General features: G+C 43.5%; 1 protein-coding gene across 1 annotated transcript; it reads right to left on the reverse strand.

The window, feature by feature from the left end:
- Nucleotides 1–2,058: 2,058 nt before the first annotated feature.
- On the reverse strand, nucleotides 2,059–20,008 carry LOC146058768 (adhesion G-protein coupled receptor G7-like). Its single transcript, XM_083170998.1, has 5 exons — nucleotides 19,687–20,008; nucleotides 16,854–16,929; nucleotides 12,525–12,707; nucleotides 10,262–10,421; nucleotides 2,059–2,472 (listed from the first exon to the last, which is right to left on the reverse strand). The coding sequence occupies exons 1-5, from the start codon at nucleotides 19,931–19,933 to the stop codon at nucleotides 2,269–2,271; spliced, it is 870 nt and encodes a 289-aa protein (XP_083027124.1). The 5' UTR covers nucleotides 19,934–20,008; the 3' UTR covers nucleotides 2,059–2,268.
- Between the last annotated feature and the right edge of the window lie 473 nt (nucleotides 20,009–20,481).

The following is a 20,481-nucleotide window of genomic DNA, read 5'->3' on the forward strand; positions in this document are numbered from 1 at the left end:
AATGCCACCCCGAAGCGTGGTGAGCGCGCCCCACGTCCGCCGACCTTTTCATACCCCCACTATCCATGTCGGCTTGGAGTTGACTGAGCCCGAAGTGTGGCAAGCGCAGCAAGCCCCGCGGAGGGACGCGGAACACATGTAAAGTAATCTGCGTCCGTTCGCCACGCTTCGGGGTCGGTGGCTCGCCACACTATATAAAAATCAACCCCACGCCGACGTGGATAGTGGGGGTATGAAAAGGTCGGAGGATGCGTTACACCGTAGCTCGCCACGCTTCGGGGGGCCGTGGATAGTGGTGGTGATTTAGGAACACATTCACACCTGCAATATCATACAGCTGACACCGTAATGACGACATGTATTAACTATTATTTAATTTACTGAAATCGCATTGCATCGCATCGCATCGCATGCTACTACTATACTTGATGCGATGCGATTTCAGTACACTTGCGTACGTAATAAATTTGGGCGCCGTGCTAGGAAACAAGTACCCTATGCTACACAGTTGCTAATTCAGCTCCAGGGACTTGTGGGGAAATGTATGCTGAGCCTAGCTTTGTAAGGGTGATCTAAGCTCGACATACATTTCCCCACCGAGTCCCTGGGTGCTAAATGAGGGACTACGTAGCTAAAGTGTTTTGACTAGGGACACATCTGCTTGGCCGGATCCAGAGAGGGGTGACACGGGCGGTCGTCCTGGGGCCCCCACACTCTCCCCCACGCATGCTGCAGGTAATTAAATTTCCCCAATACACAGCTGCTGCTGCTAGCACCATCACCAAGGTGTTGCTGAAGTCACTGTCAGCCTCTTGCGATATTCCAGTCATCGCCGCGGCTGCAGGGTTTTCTGTGATGTCCAGGAGCTGTGAGGGAGGCGGCACCATTTCACTTAGTCTCAGCTCCTTCCTCAGCGGTGTGGGCAGTGTGTGACTGGCTGATTTTGAGCTGTGTAGCACCAGACCGCCCTACCACTACCCCTGTGATGCCGGCAGCAGCTGCAGCATTCAGGTGCCTGGAGTCTCAAACCACTGTTGTACCTATCTACAAATGTTTTTTTTGTTAAAACAAACTTCTGTTATTATTATTAATAAATATATTATATATACTATATAGTATACAAACATTCATAGCTCTATGTCTGGCTGCTGTGCTGCAGGTGAGGTGACAGTGTGACAATTTATTGTGTAATTCTTTATATAATAGAAGATATTTGGAATATTGGGGTACATTTTGTAAAGTGTGATCTGCAATATTTTATTTCTTAAAGAATTGAACACAATCACAATGCTGGTTGATTAATGATACTTTATTTTGATAACCCCACAAGTTTGTTGTGGAGATGTCCAGGGCCTTCACAGACCTTATATCTGGCCCTGCACATCTGTACAATACATTTGAAAGATGGTGCCTATGCTGTTGTAAATGAAAAAAAAAAATGTTTCACATCATTATTTAACTCTCTGTACATATTTAAAATAATATATGCATTAGTTGTTAATCATTAGAGAAGCCGAAACGTCAACTGAGTGAACAAGAAAATGTACAAATGAGTGGATGAAAAAACTTGACCGATGATTGGTATTTTTTAGTGCAGGGGTTCTCAAACTAGGTCCTCAGGACACCACACAGTTTACGGTTTTCAGGTCACTCAGCAGTTGCACAGGTGCATTCATTACTCATTGGCATATATTCAATGGCGTGGGCGAGCGGTGACTGCGAGCAGGACTTTTTGCTCGCAGTCACCGCTCACCCTGTCAGTATTCAACTGACCCCCCCTCATATGCAAATTCCCCCTCGCTCCGTTTTTTGAGCGAGGGGGAATTTGCGAATGTGCCTCCAAAAGCTGCGAGAATCGAGGCTAATTACAGCGAGTTTGCTGCACTAGCCGCGGCTCTCGCAGTTTAGGGGAATCCTCGCAGTTCTGTGACTGCGAGGATTCCCCCGGAACGTTGCATAGTGCGAGCGGCCGGGGCGGGGGTTAAACTGCGAGGATCACTGGTTTTCTGCGATCCTCGCAGTTTAACCCCCTCGCCGGCCGCTCGCACCGGCATTGAATACATTACATTGACACATATTAAAAGATCCACAGATGGAGCTAATTATTTGACTTGAAATTCTGTGAGGAGACCTGTAAAACATGCGCTCTGTGGGGTCCTGAGGACCGATTTTGAGAGCTGGTGTTTTAGCGTATTCCAACAAATGAAATCTCTCTAATGGTTTGCTACATTACAATATTCTTCTTGCTTTTTATTTTTAGACTTGCTATTATACAGAAATGAATTCCTCAGAGTCTGAAAAATGCCTGAATTTTTCTTGATGTCTCTTAACTTTTGATTGTGGCATTCTGTTGACCCAGTACTTCTGTGAATGCAAATACATCTTGCATGAATTAAACAACCGAATTACACCAACGATCTTCTCCTGAAATATGGGATCTTTTAGGGTGTAGAATAGGAAGATTTGAAGACCCTGTGTATGAAAATAGTCCAAATGAACATTTGTTGCCGTTTAAATCTTTGAGTGTAATAGAAGTTAGAGGGTACAGACAGCGAGATATACACTATGTGTGAAATTTAATATGATGAGAATTCAATAAGTGAGAGATTTGGTAAGAAATCTCCAGGTTTTTTTAAAGAGGCAATCATTTACACCGCAAACCAGTTTGATTTGGAAGTGTAAATGATTGCCGCTTTAAAAAAACTGGAGATTATTTACCAAATCTCTCACTTTCTGAATATCTCATCCTATAACATTTCACCCTTTTTTCTATTTGATTTTGCTTATAGAAGCAAAATCGACTAGAAATCGAATGGGCATTGAATGGTTTTTCTACATTTGATGCAGATTCTATCCAAATGTGGGCTCCCATGCAGTGTAAATCAAATAGAAAAATACAGATCTGTACTATATAGTCATATCGAATGCATTTTGCGTACCATTTGATTCGATCCCAATCAATCGAATCGCAAGCAAAATCGCACCGTGTGTACCCACTATAAGTTTTACTTGATACTTTTATCATATACAGGCTTATTCACAAATGCACTTAACTCCGTTTTGTGGAGAGAAAACACAATTTTTGCACTGTGCACTGTAGCTGAGCACGAATTTGACCAGGCAATTCAAATATGGACACAGCACAATTGCATCTCTAATTGTGGGCCCACTCTGGTACCAACTTGGGGTGTCATGAACATGTACAGCATGGAATTGGGGGCTACTCTATCACAGATTTTCCGGTAGACAATATACGTTACTTTCTATACAAGTACAGAGCAATGGACATTTGCTATTTAATGATGTTACAGTATCTGTATAGCTGTCTTCATTACAGTTTATTATAAATTTAAAGAGTTTTATATTCATCCCAATCTGATATGTGGCTGGGATATAACTTTTCCACAATTCACATTTCAATAATTGAATACATTGCAATGATGTATCGATTATAGCATGCCGGGTGGAGAAAGCTCTGTCCCTGCGAATCCTCTTTCAAAACTTCTCATTAGATTTTTTATGAATAATACCATGTGATTGTAACCGAGCATGTGTTGCCGAATATGATATTTTTACTTTTAATTAACCCCAACCTATTTATATATATAATTTTGTATTCTATCAATACAATACAGTGGTTCCCAAACTGTGTGCCTAGGAACCCTTCGGTGCCTTGGCTTGGTGGACCAGGAACAATTCATATTATTTATGGGCAATGTAACAATGTAACAGCCAAAACCAGTGCTGGTGGCTGCCAATCATAACATATGTGGACAAAAGGAAGCAAATCCTGTCCCTAACCACATAACTGTGATATATATTTACAATTTACTTATTTAATATTTTTTCTGAATTTCTCAATAGGAAAATTTTGCCTAGGGGTGCCTTGAAAATATTTTGATGCTCTAGGGCAGTCTTCTTCAACCACTGTACCATGGCTCACTAGTGTGCCTTGAGCTGTTCTCAAGTATGCCTCCAGATCTAGAGATGCCCAAACCAGTTTACAGCCACCACCAGTTCAACTGTTATTTACCGGTCACGTCTTTTCATGTAAAGGGCCAATGTATTTTATTTTTGTTACCTGTGGGGACCAGTGTGATTGTTTATTATATTGTTTTTTTTTCCTGTGGGGGGACAATGTGCTTGGATGCGGTACATCTGTCAGAACAGACTTAGGTCTACAGTCATTAGGTCGAACCCGGAAGGTCGACTGTCCCCAAGGTCGACAGGGTTAAAGGTCAACATGAGCCAAGGTCGACATGGTTTTAGGTTGACAGTCATTAGGTCGACATGAGTTTCTCACTGTTTTTTTACCCGAATGTCGACACAGTCGACATGGACACAGTTGGAGTCGAACCGCAGCCCCTCGCATCGCTCGCTTCGCTCGCCATGCTTCGGGCACACTATTTTATTCTCCCACCACGTCCTAGTGGATGGTAGGGCATGAAATACCGCCTGTCGACACATGTCGGCTCAAAAACCAGTGAAAAACTCATGTTGACCTAATGACTGTTGACCTTAAACCATGTCGACCTTGGCCCATGTCGACCTTGAGCCATGTCGATCTTTAACCCTGTCGACCTTGGGGACAGTTGACCTTCCAGGGTCGACCTAAGTCTGGACTGACAGATGACCGTTTCCCATGTGCTTTGCCCTGTGGGAGTCTCATGGTGTGTCTTGGCAATTTTAAAATATTTTTTAGTGTGCTGTAAGGTAAAAAGGTTTAAAATCACTTCTCCAGGGTGCAGTGATTCCAAAAAGTTTGGGAATCGCTGGACTCACACTGTACATTTTCAGGGGTTATTCTGGTGGATTCGCAATCCTTGCGAGTACACCAAATCCCACCCGGCGAATGTCCGGATGCCCCCCCCCCCCGCAGTGTGGGTTCGCCCGCACAGGCTGCGAATGGATGTTTATCATAAACATCCATTTGTATGCTGCGGGGAACACCCACGTCCAGGGGTTAAACTGAGCCGGAACGGGGCGGAACTGCGTTCCATCAGTTCCATTTTGGAGGCGAAACGGTTCCGCCTCTGTATGCTCACTTTGCCCCTGTCTGTCCCTGCCTGCAGTGCATCGCTAAAGGAGTCTGCCTCACATGGTGTAATTGTATTTACCTTACCCCCCAGCGGCTGGCTGAAATGGTGGATGATGACGTATGCGGCTTCTGTGTCTATTGCTGGCTGAGACGGAGGGTGATGATGTATGTGCTATAGTCACCCCCTCCCCCCGCCGGGTCTCCGTGTGTCTCCCCGCTAGATCTCTCTCCTGACATCACTCAGCACACAATGGCAGAGTGTCCCTCCACCGTGTGGATGGACACCGAAGAAAGCAGCCAGTCTCCCGCTGGCTGTCAGCAAAGCACCAAAAAGTGTGCGGGGCTGTTATCCTCTGCCACCCCAGGCACTAGCACTACAAAGTCCGCTGTGACCATGGGGGATTTATACACTTTGGAGATGTTTAATATTTCTGCTGGGGTCCTCACTAGTGCAGGCAGTGGGCTCGAGCTTGAGCACTGAGCATGAAACCCCTGGCACTGAGCATGTGACCCCTGGGAAGAAACCCCTGGCACTGAGCATGTAACCCCCTGGCACTATGCATAAAACCTCTGGCATCAAGCAAGAAACCCCTGGCACTGAGCATGTTACCCCATGGCACTGAGCATGTAACCCCATGGCATAAGCATAAACTTTAAAGTCACTTGCATATGCGTGCTGGGACGGATATGGGCGGGCAGCTGACATCCGGTGATGTCAGCTGCCTGCCCCAAGCACCCGTGTCACCGCCTCACTACCATGAGAACACCCAGCGTACTCATGGGAACGCCCATGAAATGCTAGGTGCTCCCATACGCCCCCCCAACCTTTTACGCCCACCAATTGCTGTGTACAGTGCTTGCACCCAGCGAACAGAATGTTAGCAGTAGGTTCATGCACCCTTTGCTTGCACATGTGCAGATGCACAACATCGGTCCTCCATGCGAATGCACAGAGGGCCGAATGAATATGAATAACCCCCTTAATTCTAACGCCTCTAGTTATGACTGATAACCATGACATTGTAAGGGGTAGAGAGTGGTAAGATCCACTGGGTGCAACCACACTCTTAGAAACCCTGGCGCTGTTCAAATATAATAGAAAAAAATAAGTATTAAAATTATAAATATCCACCCAGCTGCTGCAAATGTAAAGAGCTTGCTAGGCTCTAACAGAACAATATGGAATGGCAGGGGAGAACACTGCACAGGTGGGTGGATGCCAATTAAACAAAAACTCACGCTGGTCGCAATAATACAGGACACGCTAATTAGTTAAATCACTTTATATAAATCACACAAATGCAAATAAAAAACATGAACATATAATAAGAATTAATAACATAAATAAATATAGATAATTATATGGGGGATATATAAAAAAAATTGCACCGATTCAGCCTGGTTAAATATGAGATCCTTAAACATAAACTCAGCTGGTGTCCCAGTACTGAGTATGTAAAAAAGTTGTTAATGGCGGTTAGTAAGTTATCCTAGTTTTTGTTTAATTTCGCATCCACCCACTGATAACCAGGACAGCCAAAACATACAGGGAAACATCCCCAAATTATGGAATTTCAAGAGGTAAAAGGGACATTGTACAGTTGGGAATCCTGTCACACAATACACGAATAGTACCACTTAAGCAAGTACATCGATGAATAAATAACGTATCAAATGTGGAAATAAACAAAGTTGAAAAAATGAAATTTGCATATGTCAAATCTATGCAACATAAAAAACATATCGTAATTATGTTATTATTTTTGCAATGTGAGATAGGACTAGAGAAGAGAAAAGAGGGGAGTTGGGTAAAAAAACCAAAGATGTAAGAAAGGGAAACAGGATCCTGTAGCCGTTCCGGTCTAAGCCACCGAAGTTGAGGAGGGTATCACGTGGTTCTGATATTCCGTTGTCTCCTTAAATTGGAGCCAATAAAACCAGGTGGTAGTAAATTAAGAGGGAGATTTCTTAAAGGAGAAGGTTAAATCCTCCATTAACATGTAGAAATCAATTCTCTGTAGCCATTTAGAGATAGGTGGCTGTACAATAGTTCTCCAAAAACATGGAATAGTACTGTAGCTCTAGCAGCATTCATAAAATGTCTCAGTAGATGGGGAACATTTGATGGACACGGTCAGGGCAGCGGTACCGTCTCGAGACAAGTTTGTATTATGTTTCAAATACTTGTAGTGAGGTAGAACTGGCATAAGTGTATTGGAAGATACGAGACCACTGCTCAGGTGTTAGTTCTCCATTCAACTCTTTATGCCAAGCTGAGATTAATGTGTGTGTGTGTGTGTGTGTGTGTGTGTGTGTGTGTGTGGGGGGGGGGGGGGTAGTAGGGGGAACTAGTAAGGCACTGTTTGTACAATATAGAAATTACATGTATTTGTGCCCTACCTCCCATAAAGGGATAGGGGTCCCACAAGAAAGGGGCGTGGTCACACAATTGTAACTCCAATTAAATTTCAACATCCAGTAGCACAATCATATAGATATTACACCGCATGTAGTGCCCTTGATTCATATTAAATTATACAGTAGTGCCCATTATACACATAATGTTCACAGCCGTGCTGCTTATACACATCTGTCTCTGTCACTCCAGCAGTTCACTGTTCATGTCCCTCAGCAGCTCCATGCCCTGTGTCCCTCCAGCAGCTTCCCCACCTCTGAGCCCCTCCAGCCCACTCTCACCTTGTCTTCAGCACAGAGCTTGCTCCTACAAGCGGCTCTTTTTGCTTAACATAAACATCAATTTGCAGCCTATGGGACGACACTGACGTCATTTGATGTTAAGTGTCTCTCAGGTCACTTAGATTTGCGTGCACACTCAAGAGGAACTGGGCGGGCAGCTGAAATCCAGTGATGTCAGCTGCCCCACCCTCGCACCCACGTCACAGAGGCATCAGCATGGGAACACCCATGAATGGCTGGGCGTTCCAATGGGCAATTCCCCCTGCCCAATGCAACCCCCCCCCCCCATCCCCGCCCGCAGTCCTGGGTGCATGCGCCCGAGGAACACTCTGTTTGCCGTGGCCACGCGCACCCAGAGCATGCACATTATCATGAGATAATACTAGTAAGCAAACAGCTTGTGACATACTGTATGCCTGGAATGTGTACAGTACCTACAGAGCAGGGGCTGGCTGGCAACTTTTAGCCTAGGGGGCAAGTCCAGAGCACTGGCCCATAATCAGCCAAGTCACCGTCGGAAGGAATGCTTTTGCGCGCCGTAGGCGCGCCGAAAAATTAGGGGCGTGGCCTATCATAAGGGGCGTTGCCTGTACCATGATTGTATTGTGTACCTGCAGATTGCACATTTTAGCGAACCTTGTAATACCCATTACACATAAAGCCACATGCCGTAATGCCAATTACACATTATGCTGAACACCATGATGCCAGTTACACATTACGCCCAAACACTGCGATGCTAATTACTCAATACACCGCACACTGTGATGCTAATTACACATTATGCTGCACACCTTGATGCCCATTACACCCCATACTGTGATGGCAATTACCCAATGCTCCCCACACCGTAATGTCCATTACGCCCCATACCATGATGCCCATTACACCGCACAATGTGATGTCCACAGTGCCAGATATGCCCCCACAGTGCAAGATATTCCGCCACAGTACCAAATACACATATGCCCCCACAGTGCCAGACACAAATGCCGCCACAGTGCCAGATATTCTGCCACAGTGCCAAATACGCATATTCCTCCACAGTGCCAGATATGCCCCCAGAGTGCCAGAGACACATATGCCCCCACAGTGCCAGAGACACATATGCCCCCACAGTGCCAGAGACACATATTCCCCCACAGTGCCAAAGACACATATGCCCCCACAGTGCCAGAGACACATATGCCCCCACAGTGCCAGAGACACATATGCCCCCACAGTGCCAGAGACACATATGCCCCCTCAGTGCCAGAGACACATATTCCCCCACAGTGCCAAAGACACATATGCCCCCACAGTGCCAGATATGCCCCCACAGTGCCAGAGACACATATGCCCCCACAGTGCCAGAGACACATATGCCCCCACAGTGCCAAATACACATATGCCCCCACAGTGCCAAATACACATATGCCCCCACAGTGCCAGACACATATGCCCCCACAGTGCCAGATACACATATGTCCCCACAGTGCCAGATACACATATGCCCCCACAGTGCCAGATACACATATGCCCCCACAGTGCCAGATATGCCCCCACAGTGCCAAATACACATATGCCCCACAGTGCCAGATACACATATGCCCCCACAGTGCCAAATACACATATGCCCCCACAGTGCCAGATACACATATGCCCCCACAGTGCCAAATACACATATGCCCCACTGTGCCAGATCCACATATGCCCCCACAGTGCCAAATACATATATGCCCCCACAGTGCCAGATATGCCCCACACAGTGCCAGATATGCCCCCACACAGTGCCAGATATGCCCCCACACAGTGACAGATATGCCCCCACACAGTGCCAGATATGCCCCCACACAGTGCCAGATATGCCCCCACACAGTGCCAGATATGCCCCCCACAGTGACAGAAACACATATGCTGGGGTGAGGGAGGGGGGGGGGGGGAGAGCGCTTACCCACTCGCTAGCTGCGGGCCGTGCTGCGGCTGGATCAGCTTCTCCAGCCCTCCTGCGCTGGCCGCGGCTTCCAGAACACGGCCGCGGCTACAGGAAAATGGCCGCCGGCCTCCTGCACTGAGAACATGTCCTCAGTGCAGGGGGCCGGCGGCCATTTTCCTGTAGCCGCGGCCGTGTTCTGGAAGCCGCGGCCAGTGCAGGAGGGCTGGAGAAGCTGATCCAGCCGCAGCACGGCCCGCAGCCAGTGGGTGGGTAAGCGGCCCGGGGGGCATATGGCACTCTGCCCCCCGGCCCAGCCCGCCCCTGCTACAGAGATACTGTACATCGAATCATTGGAAAGTTACGTGTCAAACATAAACAAAATAAGGAGAGCAATTTTGACATTTGCAAAAATTAAAATAACCAATGCTGAATTATGGATGTAATGTATTATGTATGCACACAGCTGCATTGCATATTTTATAGATAGATAAATGAACAAAGCGACAAGTACTATATAAACATCTGAGCCAACCAATAAATACACCACTTGAAAAACATATTTATAATTGATATTGATTTGTTTCTATGTTATTTGAGGCCGCTTTAATTACCTGAGTTGAGCTACATATGCAGAATATGAAGCTGAAAATGATGTGAGATGTGTCATCCGTTTCTATGAGAGTCAAATAGCCAAATATCCAAGTAATTCCAAGCAAAGCTGCAACTGAGAATGTGCTCAGCATGTTCTTTAAGGTTGAATTTCTTCTAGTGCTGGATAGAATACACAAGTATACAATAAACAATTTACAATAATATAAAGGTTTATTACCAAAATTGTGTATTACTCAAAAGTGAACAAAACCGCTCAGAAAGACCTTTCTTCACAATATCGCCTAGTGTGTACACTGAATCGTGCCCATACGTTTTGTTGACAATAGGAATATCAAGACACATTGGGTGAAATGTAATAGGATGAGAGATTCAGAAAGTGAGAGATTTGGTGAGAAATCTCCAGTTTTTTTAAAGCAACAATCATTTACACTGCAAAATCAAACTGGTTTTGCTGTGTAAATTATTTCTTACCAAATCTCTCTTTCTGATTCTCTCATCCTATTAAAATTCCCCCATTATCTGTACCCTAGAATGCAGACACTGTGACATTGACAATGCTACTTAAACTTGACTGTTAGTGAATAACCTGAATCTAATTGAAATATACATCTTGCAGGCTCCCCCATCGAGTGCTCATGATGCGTAAGTGAGACCTGACAACTGGTATACCGTACACTGTGCAAATTACAGTGACATAGGGCCCAATTCACACCTGCTTGCTTGGCCACCCGCCGATGTGCATGGCTGCGAATACATTCGCTGCTGTACACACTGCACACAGGGGGAAATCCATTTGAAATCACACATCATTGAATGGATTCCCCTGTTTGCAAGCGCCAAGCAAGTCTAGACTTACTCAACGCTGCAAAGGCCGTCGGGAGAAACATAGAAACATAGAATTTGACGGCAGATAAGAACCACTTGGCCCATCTAGGCTGCCCCTTTTTTAAACATGTTACCTCAAACCATATTTGATCCTTATTTTTTTGTAAGGATATCAATATGCCTATCCCAAGCATGTTTAAATTGTACTACTGTATTTGCGTCTACCACCTCTGATGGTAGGCTATTCCACTTATCTACTACTCTTTCTGTGAATAGAAACAGAGAAGGAGTCATAAGCGTCCCTTCCTCCCAACATCCTGGGTTACCGCCCCCAAATGGCCGCAGAGTGCCAATCATCCTGCATAAGATACATTTGTACAGATATACACAGCATACCATGCGGAGCCGAACTTCTCATTAGGCCTAGGGGCGGCACTTGGATGCTTGTGATGGTACTGTCAGCCTGTGATGGTACTGTCAGCCTGAAAAAAGCCTCCAGGACTCCATCCTCTCCCCAGTGGCTAGTACCGCGTCCCCCGTCCGCCGCTGCGCTTGCCTCTGCAGCCTGATGCTCGCAAGATAATGATGTCATCATCTCGTGAGTCTTTTTCTTGCAGGCCCACCGCCGCCGTTCGCCCACCGCTATGGTCAGTTTTGCTCCGACTCCCTGCATCATCTCGACCCATTTTACACCCATTTTACAAGGCCATGCCCACTTTCCCGGGAGCGCGAGGTGCGCTCAATAGTATGGGGAGGGGGAAGTCTCCAGGAATCGATGATGAATGAGGTGGAAACCCTAGGAATAGAGCCGAGATAATGGTTCACTTATTATTTAGCTGGGCAAACAGGGAGGAATCAGGTCATCAGCAGAGGTGTCCCAGGGCCCTCAGAAAAACTGATGGAGCTGAGCCTGTTGGTGCATATTTTGAAAGTGAAATATAAAACCCCACCAATTATCCACCAAGCCACCCCCTTAGCCCTTATCCATACGGGAATGCATACATTTTAAGCCACACTCTTTCTCAAATTCCCCACCCCTTTGAATTGCTGCAAGCTATGGGGCAATGACATGTTAGTATTTCTGGAGCAAAAAATATTTGTTTTCTCTAAATAGGGTGTCGCCAAGCTGGACTAGGAATGTAAGAGGGAACTAGCAACATGATGGTGCAAATAAAAAAAAAGTTACGTACATTACGAAAATGTTACAAGATATACTAAAATCTCTGTATTATGCGCAAAATATGCTAAGATTCACAATATGTATCTTTTACAGAATTGAGTATAAGTAGCCCAGCCTCCCTAATCCTACATATTTCCTTTGTGAAGTTGGCATCATTGAGCTCCATCCCCACTGTGTGATACAATGAAATTCTACAATTTGTAGCAAGGGCCTGACCTTGATGATAAGTAAAGGTAGCTAAGTACTGTGTGGTTTACCTTTTTACATCAGGAATTGTTTTGCCAACTGAAAACTGAAAATTGAAAATTGCACACACTGCAACTGCAAAAACTATGAAAATATTTGCTAGAAGGAGTATTCCCACCGGCAAGAGAAAAGACAGTAGCATCGGTTTCAAAGGATCAAACTGCTTCTTTTCATTTTCAGCAACAAGCCAACAACTGTAGGGAAACAACATACTGTAAATGATAAAAACACCCATTCAGTATTAGGTTCCCCTGCTCTTTGGTGAGTCTGATTTTGCTATTTTGCAAAGCTAGCAGTTTTATAGGCTAAGTGAAAATCAGATTAGAATGTGATCGCTATTTGTTTTTTGGTAAAATCTAATACAAAAGGATAAAATTGTTAAAATACAATTTTATTATATACATTTGGTATAATGCAAAAACTGCAGTAACTTTTTATTTAACTTGACACTGCAAGTGCTAAAATATCACAAAAAATAGCATGTACTGTTAGACCAAATCTGAAATTAGTGCAGGGTTGTCTACTTGTAAAGTCTCCTCTCCGGGAGAAGGCCGGAGAGTAGACTGTTAGCAGAGCTGCAGAGGGCAGGGCCTGATATTGACATTGTCAAGCCCCGCCCCCAGCCCTTCAAATACCGAGATTTGAGGGTCTCCGAAGAGGGGGCGGCGCTACAATTGTGTCATTTTAGCCCTGCCCCTCCCAAAAAACTGTTAATAGCGGTATTTAAAAAACAGGTTGCGGTATTTAAATACCGGACCCTGGGTAAATGGGCACCTTGGAATCCGTGAGGTTTGCCCACCTTTCTGGGGGGCCCGGATGGGGAATCGATTTCCAGGACCCTTCCAGCTAATCTGGGAGGGTAGGCAACAGTGAATTAGTGCTCAGGACCAAAAGAATTTAAGATAACGGATTATTCTGTATTTTAGAATATTTTTATATTTCAATGAGGTATCTTAAGGACAAGACCCATGTGTGAGCATAAAATGCATTTATGTTGTATAAAAACACATCAAACACATCATTTGTGCATGGAACAAGCGGGGGAAATTTAATAGGATGAGAGGTTCAGAAAGTCAGAGATCTCGAAAGAAATCTCCATTTTTTTTAAAGCGGCAATCATTTACACTGCAAAACCAGTTTGATTTTGCAGTGTAAATGATTGTTGCTTTAAAAAAACTGGAGATTTCTTTTCAAATCTCTCACTTTCTGAATATCTCATCCTATTAAATATCACAGAAGAGTTTAAATCATGAAACAAAGTTTGTGTACTTTCTCAGGCTAAGCGATCATTTTCTTGCACATGTTTAATATATCATGTCCTTTGAATTGAATTGAATAGTGCCAGTTACAGAATTACAGTAGTGCTTTTAGCAACAACAACAACAAAAAGTATATTCTGGAAACTATGGTTTTCGGAAAAATTTGGATAACAGTTTTCCAGCTAAGGGGATACTCAACCTAGTGTGACTACATAGTATTGTAGCATCATAGGGGGACATTTACTAAGATTGGATTTCTGTTTCAGATGGGATGTTGCTATGGGCAACCAATCAGATACTATCCATTATCTTCTAGAAGGTGCTAAGTAAATAAGAAGTCAATTTCCCACATTGTATCTGAATTTATAGATACAATCCAATAAATGTGATCCAGGCAATCAGTGCCCTGTTTAACCTGTTATGACCCTTATAAGAATATACTATCTTCCTATTAACCCATAGTGACCTTAGACTATGATGAATTATTGACACACCAGTCCCCAGTGGCACTCTGTACTAGTTCCTGAGATGTCAGGAATTCGATCAAACCTTGTATGTTGAGAATAAGAGGCTGCACATGCACAAACATTAGACTTTAAGACAGAAAGTTTATTTGAGTGTATTGGTACTCCTACACTAGCTTCTCTTTTTTAATTCACACTTTCTGATTTATCTTTTTTTTATATTTTGCAGCTTTTTATTATATAAAAAAATAAAAGTTATATTTTATAACCATTTCTCTGATGCACCACAATTCCCTGTTCTGTCATTTCCATATCCCCCATAATTATGAAAATATGACCATGGAGTCTATTTATTAAGCAGTTTTATTACCTATTTTAGGTGTTTTCATATGAAAAAGAGGATTATCATTTCTGCAATTTGTAAAAAAAGAATTCCACAGAAAAATGGGCAATTTCCCCTATGGCTTTTTTAATTTTGCTAAATAATGCATCCTCTCCGCCTGCAATTGAATGTGATACATGTTTACAGAAGATTTTGATTAAAAAACATATCAACTCAGTATAATACCACCTCCTCCTTCCTATTCTGGCCAGCTGTATCTGACACTTCTTCCACTTGTGAATGATAGATAGGGGAAAATTTACAAAGGTCAGCTGTATATGGCCCATCCCCCTACAGACAAGCACAAACGGGATTGGCCGTACATGGCCCAAAAATACGAATGAAGAATACAGCAACGTTACGAAGCTGCCATATTCTCCAGATTCATATTTCCGTTTTGTCGTATTTGTCATAGCCGTTCATATTTGGGTGCTGGAAATACAGCAGCCAAATACGTATGAGCATCAGCATCATATGGATCTGTCAGCCCCGTGTACTGCTGGGCAGTGTAAAAAAAAAAATATACATATAAATAAATAAAAAAATATGGCGTGGGGTCCTCCCACCCAGTTGTAACCAGCCCAGGGCTATTGAGCAGGACCTGGTTGCAGAAATATGGAGGGGTGGTGTCAAAATTGGGGTCCCCCATATTTCTATAAGCAGCACCAGTCTCATGGGCTGGTTCCAGTTCCCAAGTTACGGGGGGGGGGGGATGAAACAGAGTAGGGGTCACCCTATTTTGAAAACCAGCACTGGGCCCAAACAGCCAGCAGGCCAAATCTACAGCCGGGGGAGACTTTTTATATGAGTTCCCCCTGGCCAAAGCATTTACAGGTCACCCAGGTCAGCCTGGGCCAGGACCCTGGATGAATGGGGACCACCACAATAAAGTGGTACCCCTCAGGTCACCACTTCCCTGGGCTGAAGCCTGGGGCTGTCTCCAGTGCCCCGGGCAGTAAGCACTGAAGAGGATGCGATCTACACTGGATTGGTTGGTGAGTATAATTTTCTTTCACAGGTACACTTATGGATTCTACTGGAGAATAGGATCCTATAGTTAAGTATGTTTGAGTGAAGCAGCCATGCCGGGCACCGTGGAGTTGCCCACGGTGGATGAGCTGTTAGTGCATTCTCATCTCCCCCCATTACCCCCCCCCCCCCCCCCCATGAGGAATTCTGTTTAGCAGTCTTCATCACAGTTAAGATTTAGGATATAAATATTTTGAGATATTGTTTGAGGTCACTCAGACAATTTAAATGTCAAAATCTGCATATGCCTTATCTCAAAGAATCCCCACCTCTTAATTATCTGCGGTGGCAGCACATGCTTGTGGTTTTACAGTATGTACACAAATAGACTCATACATATTTTCTATAAATGGGTTTACTGGAGGATTCTGCCTTCCTTCTTTTGGGCCACTGCAGCACACATCTTTGATCATTGCGCATGATTTGGAACTGATGCTGCAGTCTTGGCTATTTTGTTTCTTTGGATGGTCTGCTATCACACCAAACAGAAATAGAAAAAAAAAACTAACTTCCTGACCATATAATGTATGGTGCAAGTGACAAGGATTTAAGCCAGGCTAGGCAGGTTCTCATTTCTCATGTTTGTGGTGATTGATAAAGAGTCCAAGAGACTCGAAACGCGTTGGATCAGGATTGCTATTATACCTAAGGACCCAGCCCAGTGTCAAGCTTGTGGAGCCTGCAGGGTGGATCTTTTTTTGGACACTCTGCTCATACCATCTGTGGCTCCATCACCTACACTGGGTGAGAGGGAAATATATGTTATTTGTCTTTTTTCTTCATTGATGTTTTTATTGTGATGTTTTTATCATTTTATCAATGAATACCCACCTTGTTAGTTCACCCTTTGCGCCCAAGGAATTTTTCATTTCTCCCTTACTAGTCTTTCACTCGGGTGTCCTGGAAAACACCCAGAATAATTCCTGGGCTGCATAGGGGGTGCACAGGGAGACCCAGTTCATCTACCAAATCTCTAAGCTTAATCACAGCTTGTCCTAAACTTAATTACAACCTAATCCTAACACCAAAATGTTCTGTCAACATTCTGAATGTCTACATTCGGACCATGTTTACATGCAGACAAATGAGCAACATTTACTTTCAGTTTACTAGTGGTTACTAAATAATAAAATGTTGGATAATCTTGCTAGACTTAATGATACATAAATATAGGAAAAAATGTATACATTTTCTTATATTACTTACAATTCTTTTCGGTTATAATTATTTGTTCCTGGGTATGTTGCTGCAATGGTAATCAGGACAATCAATGCTGGAAGTCCTAATTGCAAAGCACAGGAAAAGGAAAATATATTCAGTGTCTAATTGGCAATGAAAATGTATTTATCATTAATCATCAATTTACGACCAAGAAAAATTGTAATTATATACTGTTTCATTAACAAAATATAACTGTAAATTAAAGGGTATAATCACAATTGAATTCAACACAACTACAGCTTGCGTGGATGTCTATGAATGAGCCATTTTCTTTCCTTGGTGCTGCAGCCAACTATTTTAGTAGGCTGCCAATTTAATGTATCCAACATCCATAGGAAAAAGCAATTGAGATGGTCATTAATGTGCCAATAGAAGGAAAGTAAAAAGGATGAAGAAGGAAACAGGTAAAAGACTAATAGAAAAAGGACCGAGAACTGAGTACAGTAAGGACATGTGTACAGAATTGTCAAACTTGGACACATCCCTGGAAACACATGTACAGTATTGTGGTTTAGGAACCTTATTCATAGTTTTATGCAAACCTGATGGTTTGTGTACAACTATGATTTTGGGTGGACTGGGAATGTGCAGAAGGGGCTTTGCGGCATTGCACACTGTGCCCCTAAGATGCAGCATGATTGAAATGCCATTGGGGGATGGGGTGTAAAGGGGACCTTTTACAAACTAAGCACACATCGCCCCCTTTTTGTAGGCATGGTCAGGGTGTGTGTATTTGGAGGTAGAGGGGTAAATATGGGAGTTCTATTGTAGGTGGGATGTTGCCAATAGCAACCAATAAATCAGTTTGTATTTATTTATTTAGGACCTTAGAGAAGATAATAGATATAATCTGATTGGTTGCTATGGGTAATGACCCATTTACAATAGAACCCCCCTTTTAGTAAATGTATCCCAGATTGGCACTTTATGTGGATCTGGTTTGAGTATGTGGCTAGAGTGAGCTATGTAGGTGGTGTCTGGAAGTTGGCGGCCTAATGTATATCATGCTCATGGAATATGTTAAGGATACTGGCTAGTTACATGGAATTAGTGGTAACCCTGGGCAGAGGCTCTGCGTCTAACACACCATTGGGGACCCTCGACATGCAGGTCACAGGCCTCTGACTGGATCTCTCGGTACTCATGGATATGAGTAGGTCATGGATAAATTGAATAGCAGGAACCTGAATGGTACTGGATATCAGACTGGATCATATGCTAGACCAGAGGTAGCCAACCCCAGTCCTCGAGAGCTACCAACAGTTAACGTTTTCCAGGTCTCCTCACAGAATCACAAGTGAAGTATTTAGCTCCACCTGTGGATCTTTTAAAATGTCAGTCAGTAATGAGTACACCTGTGTACCTGCGAGGTGAGCTGTAAACGTGAACATTTGGTAGCTCTCGAGGACTGGAGTTGGTTACACGTGTGATATCAGATTGGAACCAATGATACAGGATATCAGACTGGAACCGATGGTAAAGAATATCAGACTGGGACCAATGGTACAGGATATCGCAGTGGAACCGATGGAACAGAATAACGGACTGGAATTGATAAGGGAATGCAGTGAGATGGTCATCTGCACTAACAATGCTGAATAGGATTAGCATCCACAGGAGTGTTCATAGAATAATGCAGGTATAGGTTGTGGACAATATTGGCCTGGCCGGATTTAGGTGCAGTGATCTTCGTTATTTACCCCTTAGAAAGCAGGGATTGGTTGCATGTGTCAGCAATCTGGCCTCCCAATGGTTGAGCAGTCACATGATTCAGACTGTTATGACTGCACCCAGCAGCAAGCTCTGGCTGGAATGCTGCACATGGAAGATAGGAAGTATGATGGAAGCTTCACTGAATTCCAGAAGATCTGTCTTGGAGACTGAGCAAGGGCCAGGTAAGAAAGTAGGCCGATGGCTACACCGAATGGAAAAAAAGTGTGACACAGAGGAGATCCTTATTCCTTTCGAAGAAAGATTCAACTGAATCTATTGTGACCAATGGTCATGATAGTGATCCATCATTGCTGCATCATTGGTCGTATCAGTCAGGTGATGCTGGCAGATCGCATTTTTGTTTCTTCAGATGCCTCCAGTGTCATTAGCATATTACTTGTAGAGTATTGCACAGCAGCTTCTCTGCAGCTGTGTCAATACTATACCATACAACTATGAAAGCTCTATGTCTGCATGTGATAATTGATCATTGAATCATCCCTGCTCTGTACTTAATTATCACAATGTGATTTTGGTTGAATTTATCTGATGCAGATTGTGATAAATTTGCTTATTTATAAATATTATAAATAAAAATATAAAATAAACTTACAGTATAAATGAATACTATATTTTTAGAGAATACCATAAATTGTTTACTGGACTTTGCTTGTGCGAAGGTACTGTAGGTGTGAGGGCCTTATAAAGGTATTAAATAGGTGATATCTCTTAGTCCTATGGTAACTGATCTAACCTGTAGTCAAGTTCTGGTTGCATTTTTTGAAAAAAGAATCTGCATTTGTTATTGCGGACATCTATAGCTGGCAGATAGATTCTCCCACCTTGCACTATAAAGTGTATGTAGTACAGCACAGCAGGTATAATGGGGAAGCATAGCAATTGCTAGAGATGAAATGAACTAGTGGCAGACAATCGCTCATGATTGGCTTCTTGACCTTTTTTTTACATTTTTACATTTTCAGTTTAAAGGGGACAAAATTAAAAAAAAATCCCAGTGACTGTTTTGCATGAGATTTATTTGAAAACAGATTTTCTTGAGAAAGCTTTGCCAAGTTCAAAGTACAAGCTTATAATATTGATTTACCCCATCCAATGAAGAGTGCGCTCTTCATGAAGTGTTCTGGCAAGGATGGAGAGAAGCAAATGAAACGGATCCAAAACTCGGCTCCCAACATTGTTGTCAATACGAATGTTGTAAGGAGAAAGTAGTGCTGTAATGCCGCCAGGGCGGTACACATGCCATCAATACTTATCTCCAGATCAGTAATAATCAGTTTATTTTCTGTGTCATTGCTGGCCATATTGTCTTGATCCATGTGTGAGATTTCCATTGCAGTAATAAAGATTATGTAGAAGACCAGCAAAGATGTGCAGAGACTGATCAGAATCCACGAAATATGTTTTTTGTTCCTGAAAATAGATACAAGTCACATGTAAGTTCCTATTGTTTTGTAATCTATTAACATAGAATGTGGAATAATGCATACCATTCTGTAAATTAGAAGGGTGATATAAGAAATGCCTTTGTAATGTTGGGTACACTGTAGGTGATATATCAGTCGCTTCATTGAACACCCAAGATACAGTGGGTGGGTAGTCAATGCCGGCCATTATTTCTGACAGGGGATATAGCAGCCGCTGCCAATCCAATGCTGCCAATTGTCGTATTCAAGGGCGTTTTTTGACAATCCGCAGCCATTTTCGCTGACATGCCCACATTACGACACTCGAGAGCCGGAACATTGAATTCTGGCTCTCGAGTTTCTGCTGACCTGGATTGAATACCGCCCAGTATCTCAAAGTGGTCAGCGGCAGTATATACCCAAAGTCTGTGACCGACATTGGTCACAGACATACTACATCAGCTGTGCAGCACAGC

Source organism: Crinia signifera, chromosome 2 (genome assembly GCF_055691185.1).
Source record: "Crinia signifera chromosome 2, ASM5569118v1, whole genome shotgun sequence".
Lineage (NCBI taxonomy): Eukaryota > Metazoa > Chordata > Amphibia > Anura > Myobatrachidae > Crinia > Crinia signifera.